At 35.4% G+C, this 20,714-nt stretch overlaps 1 protein-coding gene across 1 annotated transcript in view; it reads left to right on the forward strand.

The window, feature by feature from the left end:
- LOC150095329 (mitochondrial enolase superfamily member 1-like) overlaps positions 1 to 19,836 on the forward strand; it is a 198,785-nt gene extending 178,949 nt beyond the window's left edge. The window contains exons 13-15 of the mRNA XM_090409917.1: positions 2,216 to 2,315; positions 13,490 to 13,571; positions 19,307 to 19,836. Of these exons, the coding sequence (XP_090266043.1) occupies positions 2,216 to 2,315; positions 13,490 to 13,571; positions 19,307 to 19,453 (329 nt within the window). The 3' untranslated portion in view covers positions 19,454 to 19,836. The remainder of the gene's footprint in view (positions 1 to 2,215; positions 2,316 to 13,489; positions 13,572 to 19,306) is intronic.
- Positions 19,837 to 20,714: the final 878 nt, after the last annotated feature.

The raw sequence follows: 20,714 nt of genomic DNA on the forward strand, positions 1-20,714 counted from the left end.
TGAAGTTCATTTCCATCCAAGCAGTCATGTGAACAGATGAACCTACAGGTTTCTCGAGACCTGAATTTGTCTGAGAGAAAAATCTTCACAGCAAGAAGGTCACTGCATAGTGTGTAGTTCCTGGCCATTTTCTTTTGGATGTGCATAATGTTATGTTTTAAGATGGGGGGCCATTTTGACCTTTACTGAAGTCTCATCTGTGGTTGTGCTTTGAATTATGGAATATTAAGCATTTATGTGAAGTTATCGTATTAGCCTAGTTGTGAAGATACTTCACATTTCATGGTATAATTGGGCTCTACTTCATTGAAGAGGGTGGTGTGACCATGATCTTGAATAGTGAACACTACATCAAGAATGTGTTGGATCTGTTCACCCAGGATTTGCCATGCAAAAACATTCCATTTTGTGCACATGTATTCCAACAGGACAGAGCAACTAGTCACACATCGCATGGTTCTAGAAAACCTATTTACCAGGAGGCTCATTTCAAGGTTCACCAGAATTCCCTTACCCTTCACATTCTTCTGATCTCACATCACTTGATGCCTTTATTTGGGGTATGTTGAAGGAATGGGTATTCCACCATGACCAACCTTCAAACCTCGATGAACTAAGGGATAAAACTGCATGATATGTCCAGCAGATGTACTACCCCTTGTTCTCCAAGATGACAGAGAACCTTCGCATGCACTACGAAACTTGTCTTGAAAGAGAAGTTGCCCATTTCGAGCACATAATCTACCATCATTAATGCTTTATTCAGACAAGATTCCACCACTAGCTGTGGATGTACATGTCATCGCGTAAACATATATTTCCTTGTTAATAAATCAATTTACTCTATAACATATATTGTTGTAGTTATTCAGTACTGTATGATATGTATATTGGTGTAAATCTATAGTTTTGTCAACTACTAGTGTTTCCGTTATTTTTTTCAGTGCTGCTGATAGTTTAGTAATTGAAGAATCATTTGCTGTTTGTTGATTTTTTCCCTGTAAATGAGAGTTCGAATGTATGTTGTTAAGGTGTTTAGGTGTGATTCCAGTTAATAAAAAATCAGGCTGATGAGGTTGAATAGCATGTTTTTCATTTGATTTATTGATCACTTTTAGGCCTTATTTCATGAAAGCAAGTACCCGTTATCTTTTTAATGTGTGCAATTGTATTTCATAGTTTTTCAAATTTATGATTTGCAAATTTCACCGATTTTACTTATTGTCTGAACATCAGTCCCCTCTCCCATCCTAATACTGAAGGAAGTAGATGTCATGTTAGTTCACTGTATTTTTATTTATATATCATAACTTCTCTGTGTATAAATTTGTTGAGGGTGGAGGGAAACTTCTCTTGTGAAGTAACAACTCATCTCACAAGAATATAGCTAATGCATAACATATATTAGAATATATCGTTTATGAGTAAGAAAGGATATGCTACTAGCCTATTTGTAGTTAAACAATTCTGATGCCTTTTGTTTTTGCCTCATTGCATTTAAACTGTGATTTCGTTTTCACAAATGGTTTAAAACCTCAAGATAAATAACTCTTCTATGGACAACCACACCTGTCTCATCTCTGTTTCATCCATGACAAGAATCATAAATTAAAACTGATACATATGATCCACGGGAAGAAGGGAGATACTGTACAGCTAAAAGAATGATTAACCTGGAAACCACATGAAAAACTGACTTCCAGACTAAAAGAGTATGGAAATGACTAGAATCATAACAATTGCTTGAAATAGAATTCCTATATAGTGATGTCAATCATTATGACAACAATTGAACCTAGATATGTGTGAGTAAGGAAGACTATGCTACCAGCCTATCCTTCCTTACTCACATAGATGCTGTTGGTGTAGATGATGCGGTTTGCTGTAATTGGTGAAATGAGTGGTGGCGACGGAGAGATGTAGGGTAGGTGCTCTCCCTCGATGAGTCTTTGGACATCCTTAGAGATGTCATGTAATGATGATGATATATTTTGGGGTTATTTATTGTCACTTGTAATAATTTTTTGTTATGTTCAATCATTTTACCACTAGAAATGGTTCTACTAAAAATTTAAAGTAAAATTGAGGTGACTAAGACAAGGCTGTCTAACATTTTACCAAATATTAAATTTTATTAAACTCCAAGAAGAGTTGAATTGTGAATGTATATTTTATATATATATATATATCTGATCACATGCTAATTTTATTTCAGTTCCTGTATGTCCTCATGCTGGTGGGGTTGGATTATGTGAATTAGTTCAGCATTTAGCGATTTGGGATTATATTTCTGTTAGTGCATCTTTTGAAAACAGGTAATTTAAATATGATTCAGCTTTGATGAAATTGTGATAAAAGATGTGTTGGTTCAAACTAGCATGCTAATTATTAAACATTTTAATGGAGGAAAAAAAAGACAATGTTAATAAGTTATATTTGCTAAACTGACTAGTTTAATGAAATGTTTCTTCAGTGCTTCATTGAGTGTAATGAATGTTTCTTCAGTGTAAACAAAATGCTGTGCATACAGCACTATTCTAAATTATATGAAATAGACCTCATTGTAAAGCAATACAGCTGCAACAAATAGCCAGAGTTGAGCCATAAACACCAAATCTTCTGAGGAATAGGAGTATTGTATGTATAAAAAGTACTTCTCAAAATAAATACTAACTGTTCCCCTTGTATGATGTCTAGGAATGGCTTTGTATCTTCCTCTTGTTCTACATTATTAAAAAAAAAAATCTCATCACTGTGATATCACTATTTTTTTTTATCTACTAAAGTTTGCAGATTACATACTCTCAATTTATCCTCACCTGATATTCATTTGTAATTACTTTTTTTGTACTGGTTCCAAAATTACAAATCTGATCTGAGCACAGTAGTTCAGATGTAGTTTGATCAGGGCCTTACAATTCCATCTCTATTCCTGTCAGGATGTCATCCACATCCAACAATTCTTGGATGATCAGACTCAATTAATGCAGCCATTTCATTTGCATTGTTTCTTACACTTTTAGCATTTATATACAAATATAACGGCTCATTCCTGGATCTCTAGCAAGTTTCACTGATACCACTTATTAGATGTCACCTCTCCATACTTAACGAGCCATTTCTTCTCCTTATTCATTTTAGAACTTTCTTCAAATCCAATTATTTTCCCTTGATCCCAGGTCATCCTCTTCCCTTTTTGGCTACACACATCCTCTTGGAGCATCAACCTTTCTCATTCATGCTGTCTTTCCTTGGCTGTACTCATGCTACCCGCTTCTTCATCGCCACCACTTCAATCTCTCCTGCTCTTTCACATTGTTTCTTATTACTTGATCAGATTCATTCTCTGCACTCATTTTTATACCTTCCAGCAGCAGTCTCTCCAAATGACTCACACTAAAACCATTCAAATGCAGTCCATCACTCTTTTAGTTCAATTCATCCTTCAAAACTCATTCCACACATTAACAAACTGCACTCCTTTCTCTCCACCTTAAATATCCTCATTTCATCACTGTCATACCTGGACAACACACTGACTACCTTTCCTATCACACTATTATCTTTTATCCTTCTCGATAACCTCCAGGGAAACAAACCTTGTGCATCTTCTTGTTTACCACACCTCTAATAATTGAATCCCCAAACGATACCACTCGCAGGTCTTTCATTACCTCTTTCAAACAGATATCATTCATTTTCACATGCATATCTTGACTTCTCTCAATTTTATTGCTAGCCATATATGCTTGTTCTCTATCAACACTACTCACCACCTTACCTTACCTTTAATTGCACTCTTTTTTCAATTTCTGCTACATTCATTTCACTTTCGTCATTCTTGCCATCGATTGTTAGATTGTTAATTTCATCAGATCGTTCATTCTCTTTTTCAAAAGTTTTTACCATTTTTTCACTGCCCCTTTTTTCTATCAGACGAGTACTCATCCTCCTCATGGCATTCTTGCTACTAATATTTTCAATTACCAATACGTTACTACTCATCAAGTCCTCATTCAGATCACACTTTGCACACCCCTCCTTCCATCCATCTTAAATATCCATAATTTATCTACATAATATAACATACCTCACGTTTCACAAAACGACTGAAATCAAAATTAAATTCCTGCTAGCAATTTAATTTTGACAAAGCTGTCACCATCTTTCCTTTGCCAGTTTCAATACTAAGTTTAATGATTTCATAAACAAACTTAAACTAACAAGCCCACAACTTTTACAGCAACTCTTACTCATAAACACACACTTATATACAATTAATTATTCCAAAAGACTTATCTGAAATGGAAGCCTTCTTTACACAAACAATCCAGCGAAATGCCTCCTGCCGGCCTCTTATGCAATTTAGTTAAAAAAACCTCTGGAGACTTGTACTGGATGTGTTTAGGAGTACATCATCTGCATAAAGCAAAGAGCAAGTTTTATATTTCTAATTTTGAATATCATGTTTATTGATATTTGAATGAGATAATGTGCATCCTTGCCTTACCCCTGATTTTACATCAAACCATCTTCCTGTATTTCCATTAGTTCTAACTGCTGACTAACTTAAATATAGGCTATGTATTGCTTTGCATAATGTTCCATTTACTCCATATAAATGCAGTGGTTTGAAAAGCTTTTCTTTGAGCACTTGTCGTAAGCCCTTTCCAGATCTACAAAATAGATTCTTGTCAAATATTCCCATGATTTCTCAACTATTTGTTGCACAGCAAAAATCTGATCTTGACAATCTTTATTTCACCTGAACCCAACTTGTTTTTCTCATCCTCTTTTCAAATATACTTGCATAAGTCTTACTTGGAACACTTAGAGAAATTCCTCTCTCTCACATTCAGCTTTATTCCCTTTTTTTTTTTTATACATATATAGATGATAAGAAGTATGAGAAATCTACTCCAATCATCTGGAATTCAACCTTTGGACCAGGCACTCTGCATTATGCAGTGCAGCCAGTGCAAAACTTTTATACCTCCATGTTTAAGCATTTCTAGTGAAATATCATCTGCTCCAGCTGTCTTTCTATATTTCAAGTTTTTGATGAGTTTTTCTACCTTGAATATTAACATGTGCTTTTGTTTGCATTCCTCTTGAAAATTTTATATTGTCACTGATTATTTCATTAAATACTCAAAGTAATTGCTCCAAACATCTATGATATCCTTTACAGTTTTCATGCCACCTTTCCTTTTATAGTATCCTTTTTCTCCATTTCTAAGCATTTTTAATCACCTCCAGAACATTTTGCCATCTTCCTAACATTTATTTTCTATATTCTTACCAGCCTTCCCATGACTTTTGTTGACTACTTTTTACACTTATCTAGCTTTCTTATATTTTTCTCTGTATTATTTTAGGACATCTGCTGACTTATTTACTAGGAATTTTCTGTATGCTCTCTTCTTATCCAGAACTGCTTCTTTAACTTCTTGTGTCCACCATAGTGTTCTTATTTTTCTGTCCTTGCAGACAACTTCAGCACGTCTCCCTAGCTTAATCAATAAATGTTTTCTTCAGAGTTTGCCTCTAAGGTTTGTTTCAAACTGTTTCATTTTTTTCTTTAATAATGTTTGTATAGTTAAGTCTACATTTTACCTGTAAAAGCTGCTGAACTTTAATTCTCTTTAAAACTTTCTTACATACTCTTCTTTTCAATATGATATTCCTTTTGATTCTACTTAGTACTCAGCGATGGTCACTTCAAATCCTCTCTATAATCTTGTATCCTGAACAGGCGTGAAAACATCGCTATCAACATTGCCACAGTCAATGAGGCTTTTATTTCTTGCATTTCCTCTCCACTAGGACATGGTGTTAATAATGACTAGCCTGTATCCTGAGCAGAAATCTAGCCGATACTGGCCATTATTATTAGCTCCTTAGAAATGTGCAAAATCTTCATTTCCACTACCTTGTTGCCATAGAGGTATTTAAAATACTAAAATATTTTACTTCATTCACTTTTAATCTATTATCTTTCCCATGCTTGTTGGAAAAACTAGTAACACCATAATGAAATACTCTGGTAAAGTGATTATTAAAAATAATTTTACTATTACTGCATCAATTGCCTTATGACTATTCTCTCTAGCAAGGTCATTTATTTACAATCATTTCTATTTTTTGCTAGCTACAGCAAAAGATCTCCTTAGGATAATTATTTTACTGAAATGTTAGTCTTGTCTCAATTTTAATTTCTCTTTCTTTACCATACTTATTGCTTTCATAACTTGAGCTTTATATTTCCATGTAACTCCTTTCTCCCCATCCCAGTCATACATTTTCTATAAAATCTCTTTTTATCTGCAGTCTTGATTGATTTCACTCCAAATCTGTATTTTTTTTCAACTTAGATGTAGAATTTTCTGTTTCTGTTAATGAATATTTTTAACTAGTTCCCATGCATTCTTGCATCAATGATATTGTCTTAAGCAGGTTTCTAAGTTTAATCTCATCACTTGTCATTGTAATTCCACATAAATTACCTTCTCGTTGAGACCTCTGAATGACTACTCACCTGCTCTAAGTCAAGACTATGTGATCACTTGAACCAGAACAGGGACAAAGATAACATCTCAGTCATCAAATCATCTTCCACAATGACAGAATCATTCCTAAGATAACTGCCTCTCAAGAATTCCAGAAATTATCATTTCTGTTCAGCCTATATTATAGTAGTTAACTTTGCACATGCAAAGCTAATTTATCTAAACATTTCCTATTTATCACCCTGTAATGCATCTCAGCATATAGTAACAGCCCACTAAATATGCTATCCAGCCGATCTCACACCATATGTTCTCAGTCATCAGTGCCATTTCACACCTTGTTCTGAAAAAGGGTAAACTTGTAAAATTTCATCTTGATGTTTTTTTTACCTCTTTCTTATTTCCTGGGGGATGGAGAAATTGGGAGGAAAAAAAAACTTGCCAAGAAATTATATTCTTGCTTGTTCTTTTATGCAAAAGTTTGCATGTGAAGCATCTTCACAATTAGGCAACTTGTATATAAAGGCTAAATGATTTTGCATTAATTCAAATTCAAACCTATGATAGTATTGGATTTTGCTGAGGCATTTGGTAGGATACCACACAAAAGGCTATTACATAAACTGGAGAATATGGGTTTGGAATATAAACTCTTGACTCAGATAAGCAGATAGTTGATGGACAAGTATCGAAACTGGTCGTCTTAAATCTGCCAGATTTAAGGTGACCAGTGGTATACCCTAAGGTTCAGTCCTTGGATCATTGCTGTTCACTCTATACATTAATAATGTTAGAAAGGGTCTAACAGGAGATTTTCAATTGTTTGCAGGTGATGCAAAGATAGACTGGGCAATCAGGTATACTACTGATATTCAGAAATTAGAGCGATTTGAATAGGATAGAAATTTGGGCAACTAAAAATGGCAATCAGTTTAATGTCAGTAAGTGTAAAGTTATGCACTTCAGCCTGATGAGATTTCTAATGGCATATATTAGCAGGATCCATTCTCATTTGTTCCAGCTTTTGTGATAGTTTTCCATGTGGTATTCTGTCAAATGCCTTGGCAAAGTCGAGCAGTATCATAGTGTAGCCGTTACCCAATTGTGTCGTCACATTTATTATAAAATATGAATAAGGTACTAAGACAGGCTCTACCCTTTACAAAGCTTTGCATCTCTATCCACCCACTGCTGGATTTTATCTTTAACCAACTTTTCCAATACTTGATATATTAATTGGTCTTGGTTTGCTACTTCTGTCTTGGGACTATCTTATCACCTTTCCACTCCTTTGGTACCTTGCCAGAGCTAATGTCAATTCTCTTGCATTCACGTAGTACAGGTGCTGACATGCTATCCATTCCCAATGCTGTTTTTGAATATGCCGAACACTCTCTGTTCATCTACCTCAATTTTGGCATGCATCTATCACATCAGTAACTGCAAAATCTCCACCTGGATGATACACTTTGTAAAATGACCATTCAGCAACTCAACAGTATTGTTTACCCTCTGTCACCTTCCTACCATTAGCATTGATGAATGTCATCCTACTATAGTCATGTTTCTCTTACTTGCTTTGAAAAAACTCTTTTAGATTTACTATGACCTGCTTAGCTGATTTTCTCTCATAATCTGATTTAGCCTTTCTTATCATACTAATCACTCTTCTTGCTTACATTTTGTGCTGTTCACCTTTTCTTTATATTCCCTGTGCAGTTTTTTTTCTTTTTTTTCAGCTCTTGCTTTATATCTCTACTCATCTACTTAATCCCCACTTGCTTTATCCTCCTGACCTAGAGTATGCAGTCTGATATTGCATCTCTTGAACAGTCTCTGACCACTTCCTATGCACTACTGACATTCTTCCCTTGTAGCTTCTCAAGCCATGACACTGCTCCAAGATGCTTCCTAAGTCTGTCTTCCAAGACAGACTTCTTTCATCCAAGCTAAATTTCCTCCTGATATCTCAGCCCTATTTCAGTTCACCATGAAGTTAGACTATTTCCTTTGGCAGGGAAAATTCTACAAACAGATAAAGGGTACAGCCATGGGTTCTCCCCCCCCCCCACAGAAAACTTCTTTATGGAGACTTTAAAAGAAAAAGCCTTAAACTCAGCCCCACAAAAACCCACTGTTTGGCTACACTACGTGTTCTCAATTTGGCCACATGGCTTAGACACACTCCACAACTTCCTAACACACTTAAACAACGAACACCCCCAGAATCCAGTTCACCTTGGAAAATGAAAACAATAACAGCCTCCTTTTCTATAGACTCTGATTACACACCAACCTGATGGATCTCTGTTTACAGAAAACCAACCCATACAAGTAGATACATTCACCAACAATCACCCACCACCACAATATGGGATTATAAAAACCCTAAATAACAGGACAAAATTAATCTGTTCAGACAACAATGTCCTAACTACTGAACTTAACCATATCCTTAACACCTTCTTAGCCAATGGCTACAATCCAGAAAATATTAAAACCAGTTAACCACAACCCCCCCCCCCCTCACTCCCTTCTTAACAGAGATTATACTGAATATATCACCATTCTGTATATCTGGAGCACGTCTGAAAAGCTCACAAAAATCCTAAAAAATGACCTGATTACCCCGTGATAATTCCCATGCACCCAGAATTTATGGCCTGCCTAATATACACAAAATAAACACACCACTATGACTGATAGTTGAAGAAATAGATTTTTCATTTATAAAAGAAATTAGTGGCTATATTGAAGGAATTGGTAGGTTATATCCCCCTCCTACATAAAAAAAAAAAAAAAAAAAAATCAACAAAATTAAAAACATCATACTCAACAATGAACATCTATTGGTCAGCTTTGACATAACTGCCCTTTTCACTAATATCCCAATCAATGATACTATTCTTCTCATACAGAACATATTTCCATCTGATATCACAGCACTCTTGACCCACATACTTTGCTCCAGATATTTCATGTGGAAACATAATTTCTACCTGCAAAAAGAAGGTATGAGCATGGGTTCACCACTCCCCCCCCCCCCATAGCTAACTTTACATGGAAGACTTCGAGCAGCAAGCTTAAAGCCCGAAGTCTGGCTCAGATACGTTGATGATACTTTTGCCATTTGGCTCCTTGGCCACAAAATATTAAATACATTCCTAAGCCACCTGAACAAACAATACAAATGTATCTAATTTACCATCGAGATTTGAAAACAATAACTCTCTTCCTTTTCTAGACAGACTTGTCACATGTCTTTCCTTGGGCTGCCTTTCATTCACAGTCTACCACAAACCTACACACAGGCCAATACATACATAAAAATTCATACCACCATCCAACACAGAAACTAGGGGCCATCAGCACCCTTAAATATAAAGCCCTAACAATTTGCTCCACTGAGTAGGCATTGAACTTAGAATATGAAATTTAGTCAAACATTTATAAAAATGACTACAACAAAAAAAAACAGTTCACTAGATCTTTCACAATAATACCATTACAAGAATGCCATACCATTAGGGAAATATCAGAAAAAAACCGATAAACACTATATAAATACAACATTAAGGCAACCCCTTCAAACCCTGTGCAAAATTAAGAAGTATGCTCAGCTCATCCAATGATCCCCTTCCCTACCACTCAGGGATTTGCAAAATTCAGTGCAGCTGCAACCTACCCTACATATGGAACAGACCATCCTAATAAGAAAAGACAAACACAAATGCCACAATAAATTCCTCCAGTATGGTAAAACAAGCCTGTCAGACCATGGACTTCAAACATCACAGAATCAACTGGAAAGGCATCAACTTCCTACACTGCACCACTGCCTTAGACTTTCTTTCAAACCAAAACTTGGTTTGAAAGAAAGTCCAAGGAAGCTTGTGAGATGCTGAAACATCATCCAGATCTCAACAAGAATGATGGATTGGCTTCTTATTTTTTTATAAAATGACAACATAAACTAGATTATTAATTATAAAAACTTTAATTAATAACTACCTATATTTTGGCAATGTTACATTGCCATCTTTAGGGATCACAAAACAATGATATGTGCACACAGGCACTCACACTAAGCAAATGAGGCTGAAGAAAGGCAACTAAAGTTGGTTCTAATAATATTCTGGATCCTAAACGGTGCCGCCCTAGTGGGCTAAATTGGATTGTCTTGGCCATTGGGCTGATGATCTTAGAATGCATGCTTCCCAAATTTGGGGCAGTTTAATGCATCCAAAGTTGTTGAGGTTTGGAAAGTTTTTTCAGAGCTGAGGCAGATTCAAGGAATAGTCTTTCATACTTGTACTGGCTGCAGTGAAATAAAGTGGCCTTCTTCCAGCATATTCTGTGGTGGGTGTTTAAAGCATGGTCAGCGAGTCCTGAGTAGCTGTATTGGTGGAACTGGATGTAGTCTTTGTGTGTGGATATCCTGATATTGGTTGTCCTGCCTGTTCAGCCATAGTAGGACAGTTTGCAACTGCAAGCGACCTGGTATACTCCAGATTGGTCTAGGGGAAGTGGCTGGTCTTTGGTGGAGCAGATAAGATATGCCAATTTCTTATGTGGTTTGTAACTAGTTATGAGGTCATATTTCCTTAAGATTTTTGTTAATTTTTTTGATGTACCCTGGATATATGGAATGGTGATAGATTTAGAGTAATCTCTGCTTTGAAGGAGGGGGATTTAGCCATTGGCTAAGGTGTTAAGGATATGGTCAAGTTCAGTAGTTAGGGCATTATCTAAACTGTTTAAATTTGCCCTGTTATATAGGGTTTTTTATAATTCCCATATTGTTGAGAGGGGGGGAGAGTAGTGGCTACTGGTGAATGTCTCTATCTGTATGTATAGGTTTTCTGTAAATGGAGAAAGCCAAGGACCCATCAGGCTGGCGTCAGGGTGTCTAGGAAAGGGAGACTGCTGCTGTTTTTCCTTTTCCAAGGTAAACTGGATCCTGGGTGATTGTTTGAGTGTGTTGTGAAATTGTGGAGTGTATCCAGGCCATGCAGTCAAACGGGAAAACACATTTTCATCCACATAGCATAGCCAGACAGTGGGTTTATATGGGGCAGAGTTTAAAGCTTTTTTCTTCAAAGGCCTCCATAAAGAAGTTGGCCAGGGATGGAGAATCCAGGGCTGTCCCCTATTCTTCAGCCTCATTTGCTTAGTTTGAGTGCTGCATGCACATATCATTGTTCTGTGATCCCTAAAGATGGCAATGTAACACTGCCAAAATATAAGTAGTTACTAAAGTTTTTATAATTAATAATCTAGTTTATGTTGTCATTTCTTAAAAAATCAGAAGCTATGTCTAGCCAACGTATAAGCTTATCTACAAGAATAATGGATTAGTAATTCCAAGAATCTGGACGACCCAATCTATATGAGGTGTGGCTATTAAATAATGAGACTGGTTGCAAAAATGTAGCTTATTATTATAATTGTACAACTTACTTGTTATCCCCTTCAATATGCTCCCCCTCCTCCATCTATACACTGTTGCATACGACTTTTCCATGGTTGGAAGCAATGCTGCAAGTCATCAGGTGTTATCTGCTTCAGTAGTGCTGTCGTTTTTCTCCTTTACCTCATCCATTGACTGAAAATGGGTACCCTTCAATGCAGATTTCAACTTTGGAAAAAGGTAAAAGTCACATGGAGCTAAGTCCGGCAAGTAAGGTGGATGGTCCAACACTGGGATCTTATCAGCCAGATACTGCTTTACAGGCAGTGCATCAGGGCTGGAGCGTTTTCCTGATGGAAAATCCAAGTGTTGTTCTTCCACAGATCAGGTCTCTTCTTCCTCACTTGTTCTCTCAGTTTAGCCAGAACCTCAAGGTAATAATGTTGGCTAACTGTCTGACCCTCTGGTGGTGTGGATGAAGTAAAGGAGAAAACAGCACCAGTACTGAAGCAGATAACAGCTGATGACTTGCAGCACTGCTTCCAACAATGGAAAATTCATATTCAATGGTGTATAGATAGAGGAGGGGAGTATGTTGAAGGGAATAACAATTAAGTTGTACAGTTGTAGTAATAAACCACATCTTTGTAACCAGTCTCATTATTTAATAGCCACACCTTGTATAGCATTCAAAACATGAAGGCAGAACTCCAACATAAGAAAACTTTAATATAAGAGGACTGTAGCGACATGTTTAATGTAGTTCCACTATAAAACTTTATCTTTATATTATTATACTTATTATAGGTAAAAAAGTTATTTTATTTTGTTAATTAATTTATATTTGCATATAATTTTTTATTTATTTTTTTCACCAGAGGTCAGTCTAAGAAACAATTAAACCATTTAGATTTATCTTACTTTGTGTAGTGTCATGTAACTTGTGTCCTGTGCGTATGTATATTTTCCTGATGATGGCCTTGATACAGAGATTAAAACTTCAAGTGTTATTCTCATAATTATAAGTAATTACTCCAACACGTGTTTTTGTATCCATAAATTCTTCACAATGAACTCATAAAAATAGTAATCCGATTAAAAAAAATAATAATAATAATTGAATGTCACCATTTATTTTCCAGAACTACTTAACATATCTTTCAGCTCCTATGATTTACTGTATCTATCAGAATGTGCCAATTAGTGAAAAGCTGTAAAAATATCATTAATGAAGAATAATCAGGAGAGGGTGGGGAAATGATTAATGAAAAAAAGACCATTGATTAGACACTCACACCAGATTTTATTGCCATAAAGATCAAGGGGTGATGGTGCATTATATGGGTTTTCACCCAGGCACAGAGTTGTGTTCAAAATAAGGGATTATGTTGAGAAATGATTCATTTATACATTCTGTTTTGTTGATGTTAAGATAACAACATCAAAGTCAGATTTATCCTCATATTTTCAACTAAACCCACCTTTTATTTTCTCTTTAAGTAGTTAATTATTTTATTTAACAGTTTAGTTTGATTACTTGCTAGGTTATTTGCATTTATTTCTTTTCCAGAATGATAGAATATGTTGATCACCTTCATGAGCATTTTATATTCCCTGTTCAAATCAAAGATGGTAATTATGTAGTTCCTACGGTAAGTTTCAATAACTGCTGACAATTTTGCACTAAATGAACAATCTTTAATCCAGAATTTCATTCATAATTTGGTTGCCATTTAGTTTTAATGTTTCTATGCTTACACACTTTAATATCACTGAATATTATATTATATACCTCTTTCAAAACTTGGTAGAATTTAGCCTTAAAAAGTTAAGAAAATGCCATTAACCCTACATCTTATGAGAAAATTAAGTTTTTTGATAATTTTTTTTGCTCGAGACATTTTATCAACATTCAAGAATACAAAGGTGCAGTAACAGTAACTCTTCCTTATATCTGACATGTAACAGACAAAATTTATAAAATATTTTGAAAGCGATATGAGTAGCTTTCATCCTGCTGCTCAAGATTTTTATATCCTCCTAACCCACCTCATCCATCCCTTAAAAAACCTGAGATATATAAAATCTACTGGTCATGTGGCATATATTATGTATGATACAGACAATTCAGAAAAAACACAAATCTGGATTAGTCTATCATACTGCCAGTGAAGGTCATTCAACAATAGGGCAGAAAACAGAAATGTCATACATGGACTGTTACTACTTTCTCAGAAAGTTCACCTACCTGATGCAGTAAGAACCAAGGCATCATCTTATATCAAGTCTCATTCATCGAGAATTTCATGCACACAGACCTAGGATATGGTGTGCATAAGATAACCTGAAATTTTAACTAGTGCACATGCTGTCACACAAGTTTTAAGCCTTTGCCTCCATTCTAGCTTTAATATAAAAGGTCTCTTGTTGTTTGACAATGTCTGTCAATCTAATAGTTTTTTTTTCTTGGAATCATATGATCTTTATACCGAAACTTGCAAAAATTTCAGCATAACCACAGAAATCTCAACAGTTCATTTATAAATTAATTCTTTCTCTGCTTTTTTATCCCATATATTCTTTCAAATTTTCATTGACACATGTTTTAGCTTTAAGGATTAAACAAGCACTAGGGATGATAATAATAATATAGATTTTTATTAAATTATTACCAATATTTCACCTCTATCATCAAGGCATTTTCATAGGTACATGGATGCAATATGCACATACATGTAGAAAGTCAAATGCAGAATGAGTTCAAAAAATAACATAATCCTAATGTCAAAACTGGCATCCCCTATGGGTGTCAGTTTGGATTAGGATTGAAGGGATCTTGATCATTGGCTGACAATTTCAAGATGATAGTCTCCAAAATGTTTGTTAGAGTGTGAGTCAGTTACATATATATTTAGATTCAGTAAATGTCATAGAGCTGTGTCAGATTCCAAAAATAGTAACTCAGATTTGTATTTATACTCGTCTAGTGGAGAGGTCCAGGGCCATACTTATGCACAGGCACACAAGGCTCTAGCTTGTGGGGGGGGGGGGCATTGAAAAAATAGGGCCAATTTAATGGCTCCAAACAATGAGGGAGGGGGCCCAGGGTACTCTAGTGCCTTGGGGAAAAGTATAAGTATGACCCTGGAGAGGTCACTACCACAGGTTCCAGAGTGATTGTAATGTAGATGTTGAACATGTTTTCTGTTTATTCATTCAAATATTGAAATATTGGCTGGTCTTCCAGTTTTCACAAACAGCAAGGGGTACTGTAGATACTAGGATTATCCAGACAATGAAGAGCATCTTTTTGTGAATGGATAAGGGTAGCTAATTTTGGTAAGGTTTTAGGGAAGTCTGAATATTATATAATTTAAGAATGTGTGAAATCTTTTCTGAGGTGTCCCACATGGATAGAGATTATTATTAATTAAGGGGGATTTGTGTCCCCTTAATTATTATTAAGGATGCCAGAAAAATAGCCGTTTGGCTTTCAATTTAAGAGATTGTTATTGTTAGCCTTAAGACCCTTTGAAGGCAACAACTCATCCTTAAACATATTCAAATTCTCTGCAGACAGTGCATTCCAATCATTCATAACTGTCCGTGTAGGGCAAAGTCTGACTGTCACCTCCTCGTAGTGCCCTCTGGATGATCTAACAACGGCAGCATTTCTTTTTCACATCATGGAGACAAATTTCAGTGATTATATCTATGCCACTGCCTACAGGGCAGCTGACGTGACTCTTGATTTGGAAATGATGTCGGAGTTGAGAAATGAGCAAATCATTCCACCCATTACAAGAAATATTAATATCATCCAACGTAATTTAAATGGTATTGTTACTCCAGTAAGCAAAGAAAAACCAAATGAACTATTACTACTAGCTGACAAACATGATGCTGATATTATCTGCATCCAGGAAACTAAACTTCGACAAACCAGCAGCAGACTAAACATTAAAAACTATGATATCATAAGACAAGTTGAAAGTTTATTTTCCACTTGGTTAGAGTATAATAAATTTAGTTTAATCCTTTATCCAAGTGTGAGCAAACAAAGTTTGCGCCTGAAAGTATCTTCAGGACTGGGTTAAGGTGGTACACACCAGGGCAACTCGTTGCAAAGGTGGAGCAAGCTACCAACACTCCTATCCTAGTATCTCCTATAATGCAAAACACATCTCCTTGCGGATATGTCTATTGTTATGCATTAAGGGAAGGGCCACTACCCAGACTAGTTTCGACCTTTATTGAGGTCTCTTCAGTGGGAGCCAGGCCCAAGTCGAGATATCAGGCAGAAGCATTAGCAGGTCATCTCCACCTATAGGAATTGCCAATTGGTGTGCCACCCTTTTTTAATAAATTACTCTGGATTTAGACTCGTTGCAAAGTTTGCAACGAGTTGCCCTGGTGTGTACCACCTTAACCCAGTCCTGAAGATACTTTCAGGCGCAAACTTTGTTTGCTCACACTTGGATAAAGGATTAAACTAAATTTATTATACTCTAACCAAGTGGAAAATAAACTTTCAACATCTTTCTCTAAATCCAGAGTAATTTATTAAAAAAGGGTGGCACACCAATTGGCAATTCCTATAGGTGGAGATGACCTGCTAATGCTTCTGCCTGATATCTCGACTTGGGCCTGGCTCCCACTGAAGAGACCTCAATAAAGGTCGAAACTAGTCTGGGTAGTGGCCCTTCCCTTAATGCATAACAATAGACATATCCGCAAGGAGATGTGTTTTGCATTATAGGAGATACTAGGATAGGAGTGTTGGTAGCTTGCTCCACCTTTGCAACGAGTTGCCCTGGTGTGTACCACCTTAACCCAGTCCTGAAGATACTTTCAGGCGCAAACTTTGTTTGCTCACACTTGGATAAAGGATTAAACTAAATTTATTATATCATAAGACAAGGTAGGCCTACTGACCAAAATGGAGGAATGCTACAGATACTAAGGTAGCAGAAGGAACTGAAATACAAGGAATCCAAATACTGGAACCAAGTAAAAAGCCATTAAACATATTCAATTGTTATCATCCTCCTGACAAACCTGGACCAAATCTTTCCATCCTATCCCATCTCATTGAAGAAAACTCCATTAGCTTAGGAGACATGAATAGCAAACACCTGTTATGGGGTTCTGAGGAAATAAACCCAAGAGGAGAAAACCTGAGTAATTTCTTAGATGAAACAGGACTAATAACTCTCAACAGTGGAAAACCCACTTATCTGTCTCATTCCTATAGTACAAAAGATGCCCTACATATTACTGGGGTGTCTTCAGATCTTCACGACAAAGCTATTTGGTCTGTTTTGGAACAAGTAGGAAGTGACCATACCCCAATATTAATCAATCTGAACTCAAAAATGACTAGATCCACCCAAAAAAGAAAATACCACTGGAACTTCAAGAAGGCAAATTGGGAGAAATACAAGTATGAAGTAAGTAAAATGCTGAAAGATCACACATACGATGATGACTTTGATAAAGACTATATAACTTGGAAGAATACTATCCTAAATGCAGCAAAGCATCCAAAACTACACAAAGGTTCACCAGGAACTTGCCAGTAAAATAACTAAACGAAATGAATTATTTAACTTTTTTAAAATTGGAAGCTCTCCAGAAACCAGAATCAAGTACAACAAGATAAATGCTGAAATTAAACAAAAATATAATATATTACAAAGAACTAGGTGGCAAGAATTTTGCCACAACTTAAATCCAAACACTTCGGATAACTGACTACTGCTAATTTACAAAGAGACCTACCAAAGGCAAGTGAGACCAACACACTAAAAGATCCAGATGGAAATATCAAAATTGGAGACAGAGAGGATTGCAAATATAAGGGGGACCAGAAAGTAATCAATTTTTTGAACTACATTTTTAATATAAATTTTATTAAAGAACAAATTAACGTTATTCAATTCTATAATCGCCATCGTTAATTATAACCTTATTCCAACGATCTACTATGTTTAGAATTCCTTTTTTGAAAAAAGTTTTTCAAAAAAATGATATCAAACTCTTTTGGACATCATCTTGCAAATGGAAGGTTTTATTTCTTATGCTGTGTTCTAAGGACCTGAATAAGTGATAGTCACTAGGGGCAGTATCCACCGAATATGGAGGATGTGGTAGAAGTTCCCATCCTAACTGCCTAATTTTTTCTTGAGTCATTCTTGCAGAATGTGGTTTTGCATTATCTTGCTGCAAAATTACCCCTTTTCAATTGACAAGTGCAGGACATTTGAATGCTTGATGTAGTCATTCTAATTGTTCACAGCAGATGGCTGCTGTGATAGTCTTACCTTGTTCCATGAGTTCGTAATGAATAATTCCATGAATATTCCACCAAACGCACAACAGAACCTTTTGTGGACGAAGTCCATCTTTAGGTTTTGGAATTGGAGTTTGATTTGGAGAAAGCCACTGTTTTTTGCATTTATTATTCTTATACAGCACCCAGTTTTCGTCCAGTTAAGACTCCTTCTAAAAAGGGGTCATTTTGTTGTCTGGTCAACAATGAATTGCAAATCGCCCGTCTCTGTGCTTTATTGTTTTCTGACAGTTCATGTGGTAACTAATGTAAGCTCTTGGACAGTTGACCATGATGAATTAAGTTTCTCTGCTAATTCTTGTATGGTTTGTTTTGGATCTGATTCAAAATCATCCTTTTCTGCATCCAGAAAATCTATCTACACTAGACACATTCATCATCTTTCACAACCTTAATCCTCTCAGCAGCATATTATTATTAAAATTGAACATCATAAGAGCTGAGATAATACTGGTGACACTTTTTTTTTAACCAATAATTTATCCCATCAAAAAAAAAAAAAAAAAAAAAAAATCAAGAAAACCTTACATTCTTTTAAACCAAATCCTTCCCAAAACCAGGTTACAAAAAACCCATTACCAGAGAATTGGGTTCACAATAGTGGTATTGTGATATGTGACAGTAGCATTTGATGTGGGAAATGGATACACAGTAGCATAATTAAATTTTGTAAAAGCTTTCGATAGATTACCCTCATGATAATATTTCTGAGTCTTGGGAATAAAATTTTAGAAAATTTATTCCCAATTTTAATAATAATAATATCAAAAATTCTTATCAGAGAAGATTTTAAACAGGGTGGGAGGGTGAAAATGTGAATCCATCCCCAGAAGTTATGAATAGATCTTTACCTGGGGAGTAGTGGGTGAGTGATATGCATTTTTGATGCTGGAAGCATAAATGAGTTTGAGAAACGCTAATAATAAAAGTAAAAATACTAAAGAAGCATCTGTTTATCCCTTTGTGTTTTTTTCATTAGTTACTGAAATACAGGCAGGTGTTTTTTCTTATTTTAACTTATATTTATCATTGCAGAACTTTGGATATAGCAGTCAGATGAAAGATGACACCATTTTGAAGTATGAGTTTCCTTATGGCTCTAAATGGAAAGAATTATATGAAGAAGGAAAGTATCGGCATGTTAAGGTGCCCCAGTGGATCGAAAATGTTTGTTTTACATAAAACTAACATACAGATTGTTAATCTTTATCAGTTTTAAATTCATCATATTAACACCATTGGAATTTATAGCAATAGTCTCCCTTAATACATATCAGAGTAACTTAGTTATAGGATTACCTGGTTGCATTTATTTAGCTCTACCCAACCAGAAATCCTCTAAGGAAACATCCAAGATGCAAATGAAATATTTTGTAACTTACACTGTAAAACTTCACTCAATTAGAATGGATTACTAAGTGCTACAAAGGTTTTTCCACTTTAAAAGATTATTTCTGAATAATTTTACGGCTGATGTATTAAGTGTCTCGTTCACTTTTAATCAAAACCCTAATGACATATCTTGTAAGAAGTTTTTCCAAATAAAAATTCATTACTCGCTGTGATTTTCTGTTACCTGCATTTTTTATGTGAAATTCATTATAGTTTTGTTCTTATTAAAAAAAAAATGCAGCAAAACAACACTGAAATTTAGTCATTTGGATGTGCTTATCACTCTGTAAAAGTGGCCCTCCTTATGTCTGAATGTACTTATTGCTGCAATTCCCAAGTAAGCAAAGGTGTGCTAAAATGGTATGTGGCACTCTGGTTAATAAAATGGCCTTCAGAGGGTTGCCTAGCATAATACCCCCCCCCCCTTCCCACACTGTATGACACATCATCACCTAAATAAATAAAACTATTTTCCCATTCAATAACAAATGCAGTTATAACTTGAACTAGAAAGAGGCACAATCAAATAAAAATTAAAAATATTAATCACATGATTTATGTAACATTCATGAATATATGCATACAAACCATATTTTAAGAAGTATTTTTTTCCTCTGGTTGATCAAGGACTCTTCCTAAATTGTTAAGAGACAGGACCATCAAATCAGGTATGCAGACAAGGTATTATGCACTAATATCTTATGTTGAGTCCTTGGAGGTGCCACATAATAATATGGATAATTAACTATTTTTCAAATAGTTACCTTTGTCAGTTTTTCATTGCTCTCATTCACTCTAAATATCAGAACATTTTCCTGTTTGTTTTCTCTCTTGCCACTAGTAAATCCTCACATACCAGAATATATTTTTTTTTTTTGACTTGTTCTCCTTCGATATATATACACTATGTTGACAAAAGTATTTGGACACCTAGTTGTAGTAAAAAAAAAAAAAAGGTTTTAATTAAATTTCTAGTACTGAGTGAGACCATCTTGGGCCTGAATGACAGTAGCCATCCTTCGGGGAATTTTTTTCAACTATTTCTGATAAA

The sequence above is a fragment of the Typopeltis vanoorti genome, chromosome 20, assembly GCF_054136105.1.
Source record: "Typopeltis vanoorti isolate ZY-2024b chromosome 20, IOZ_Tvanoo_1.0, whole genome shotgun sequence".
In the NCBI taxonomy this organism is placed as follows: domain Eukaryota; kingdom Metazoa; phylum Arthropoda; class Arachnida; order Uropygi; family Thelyphonidae; genus Typopeltis; species Typopeltis vanoorti.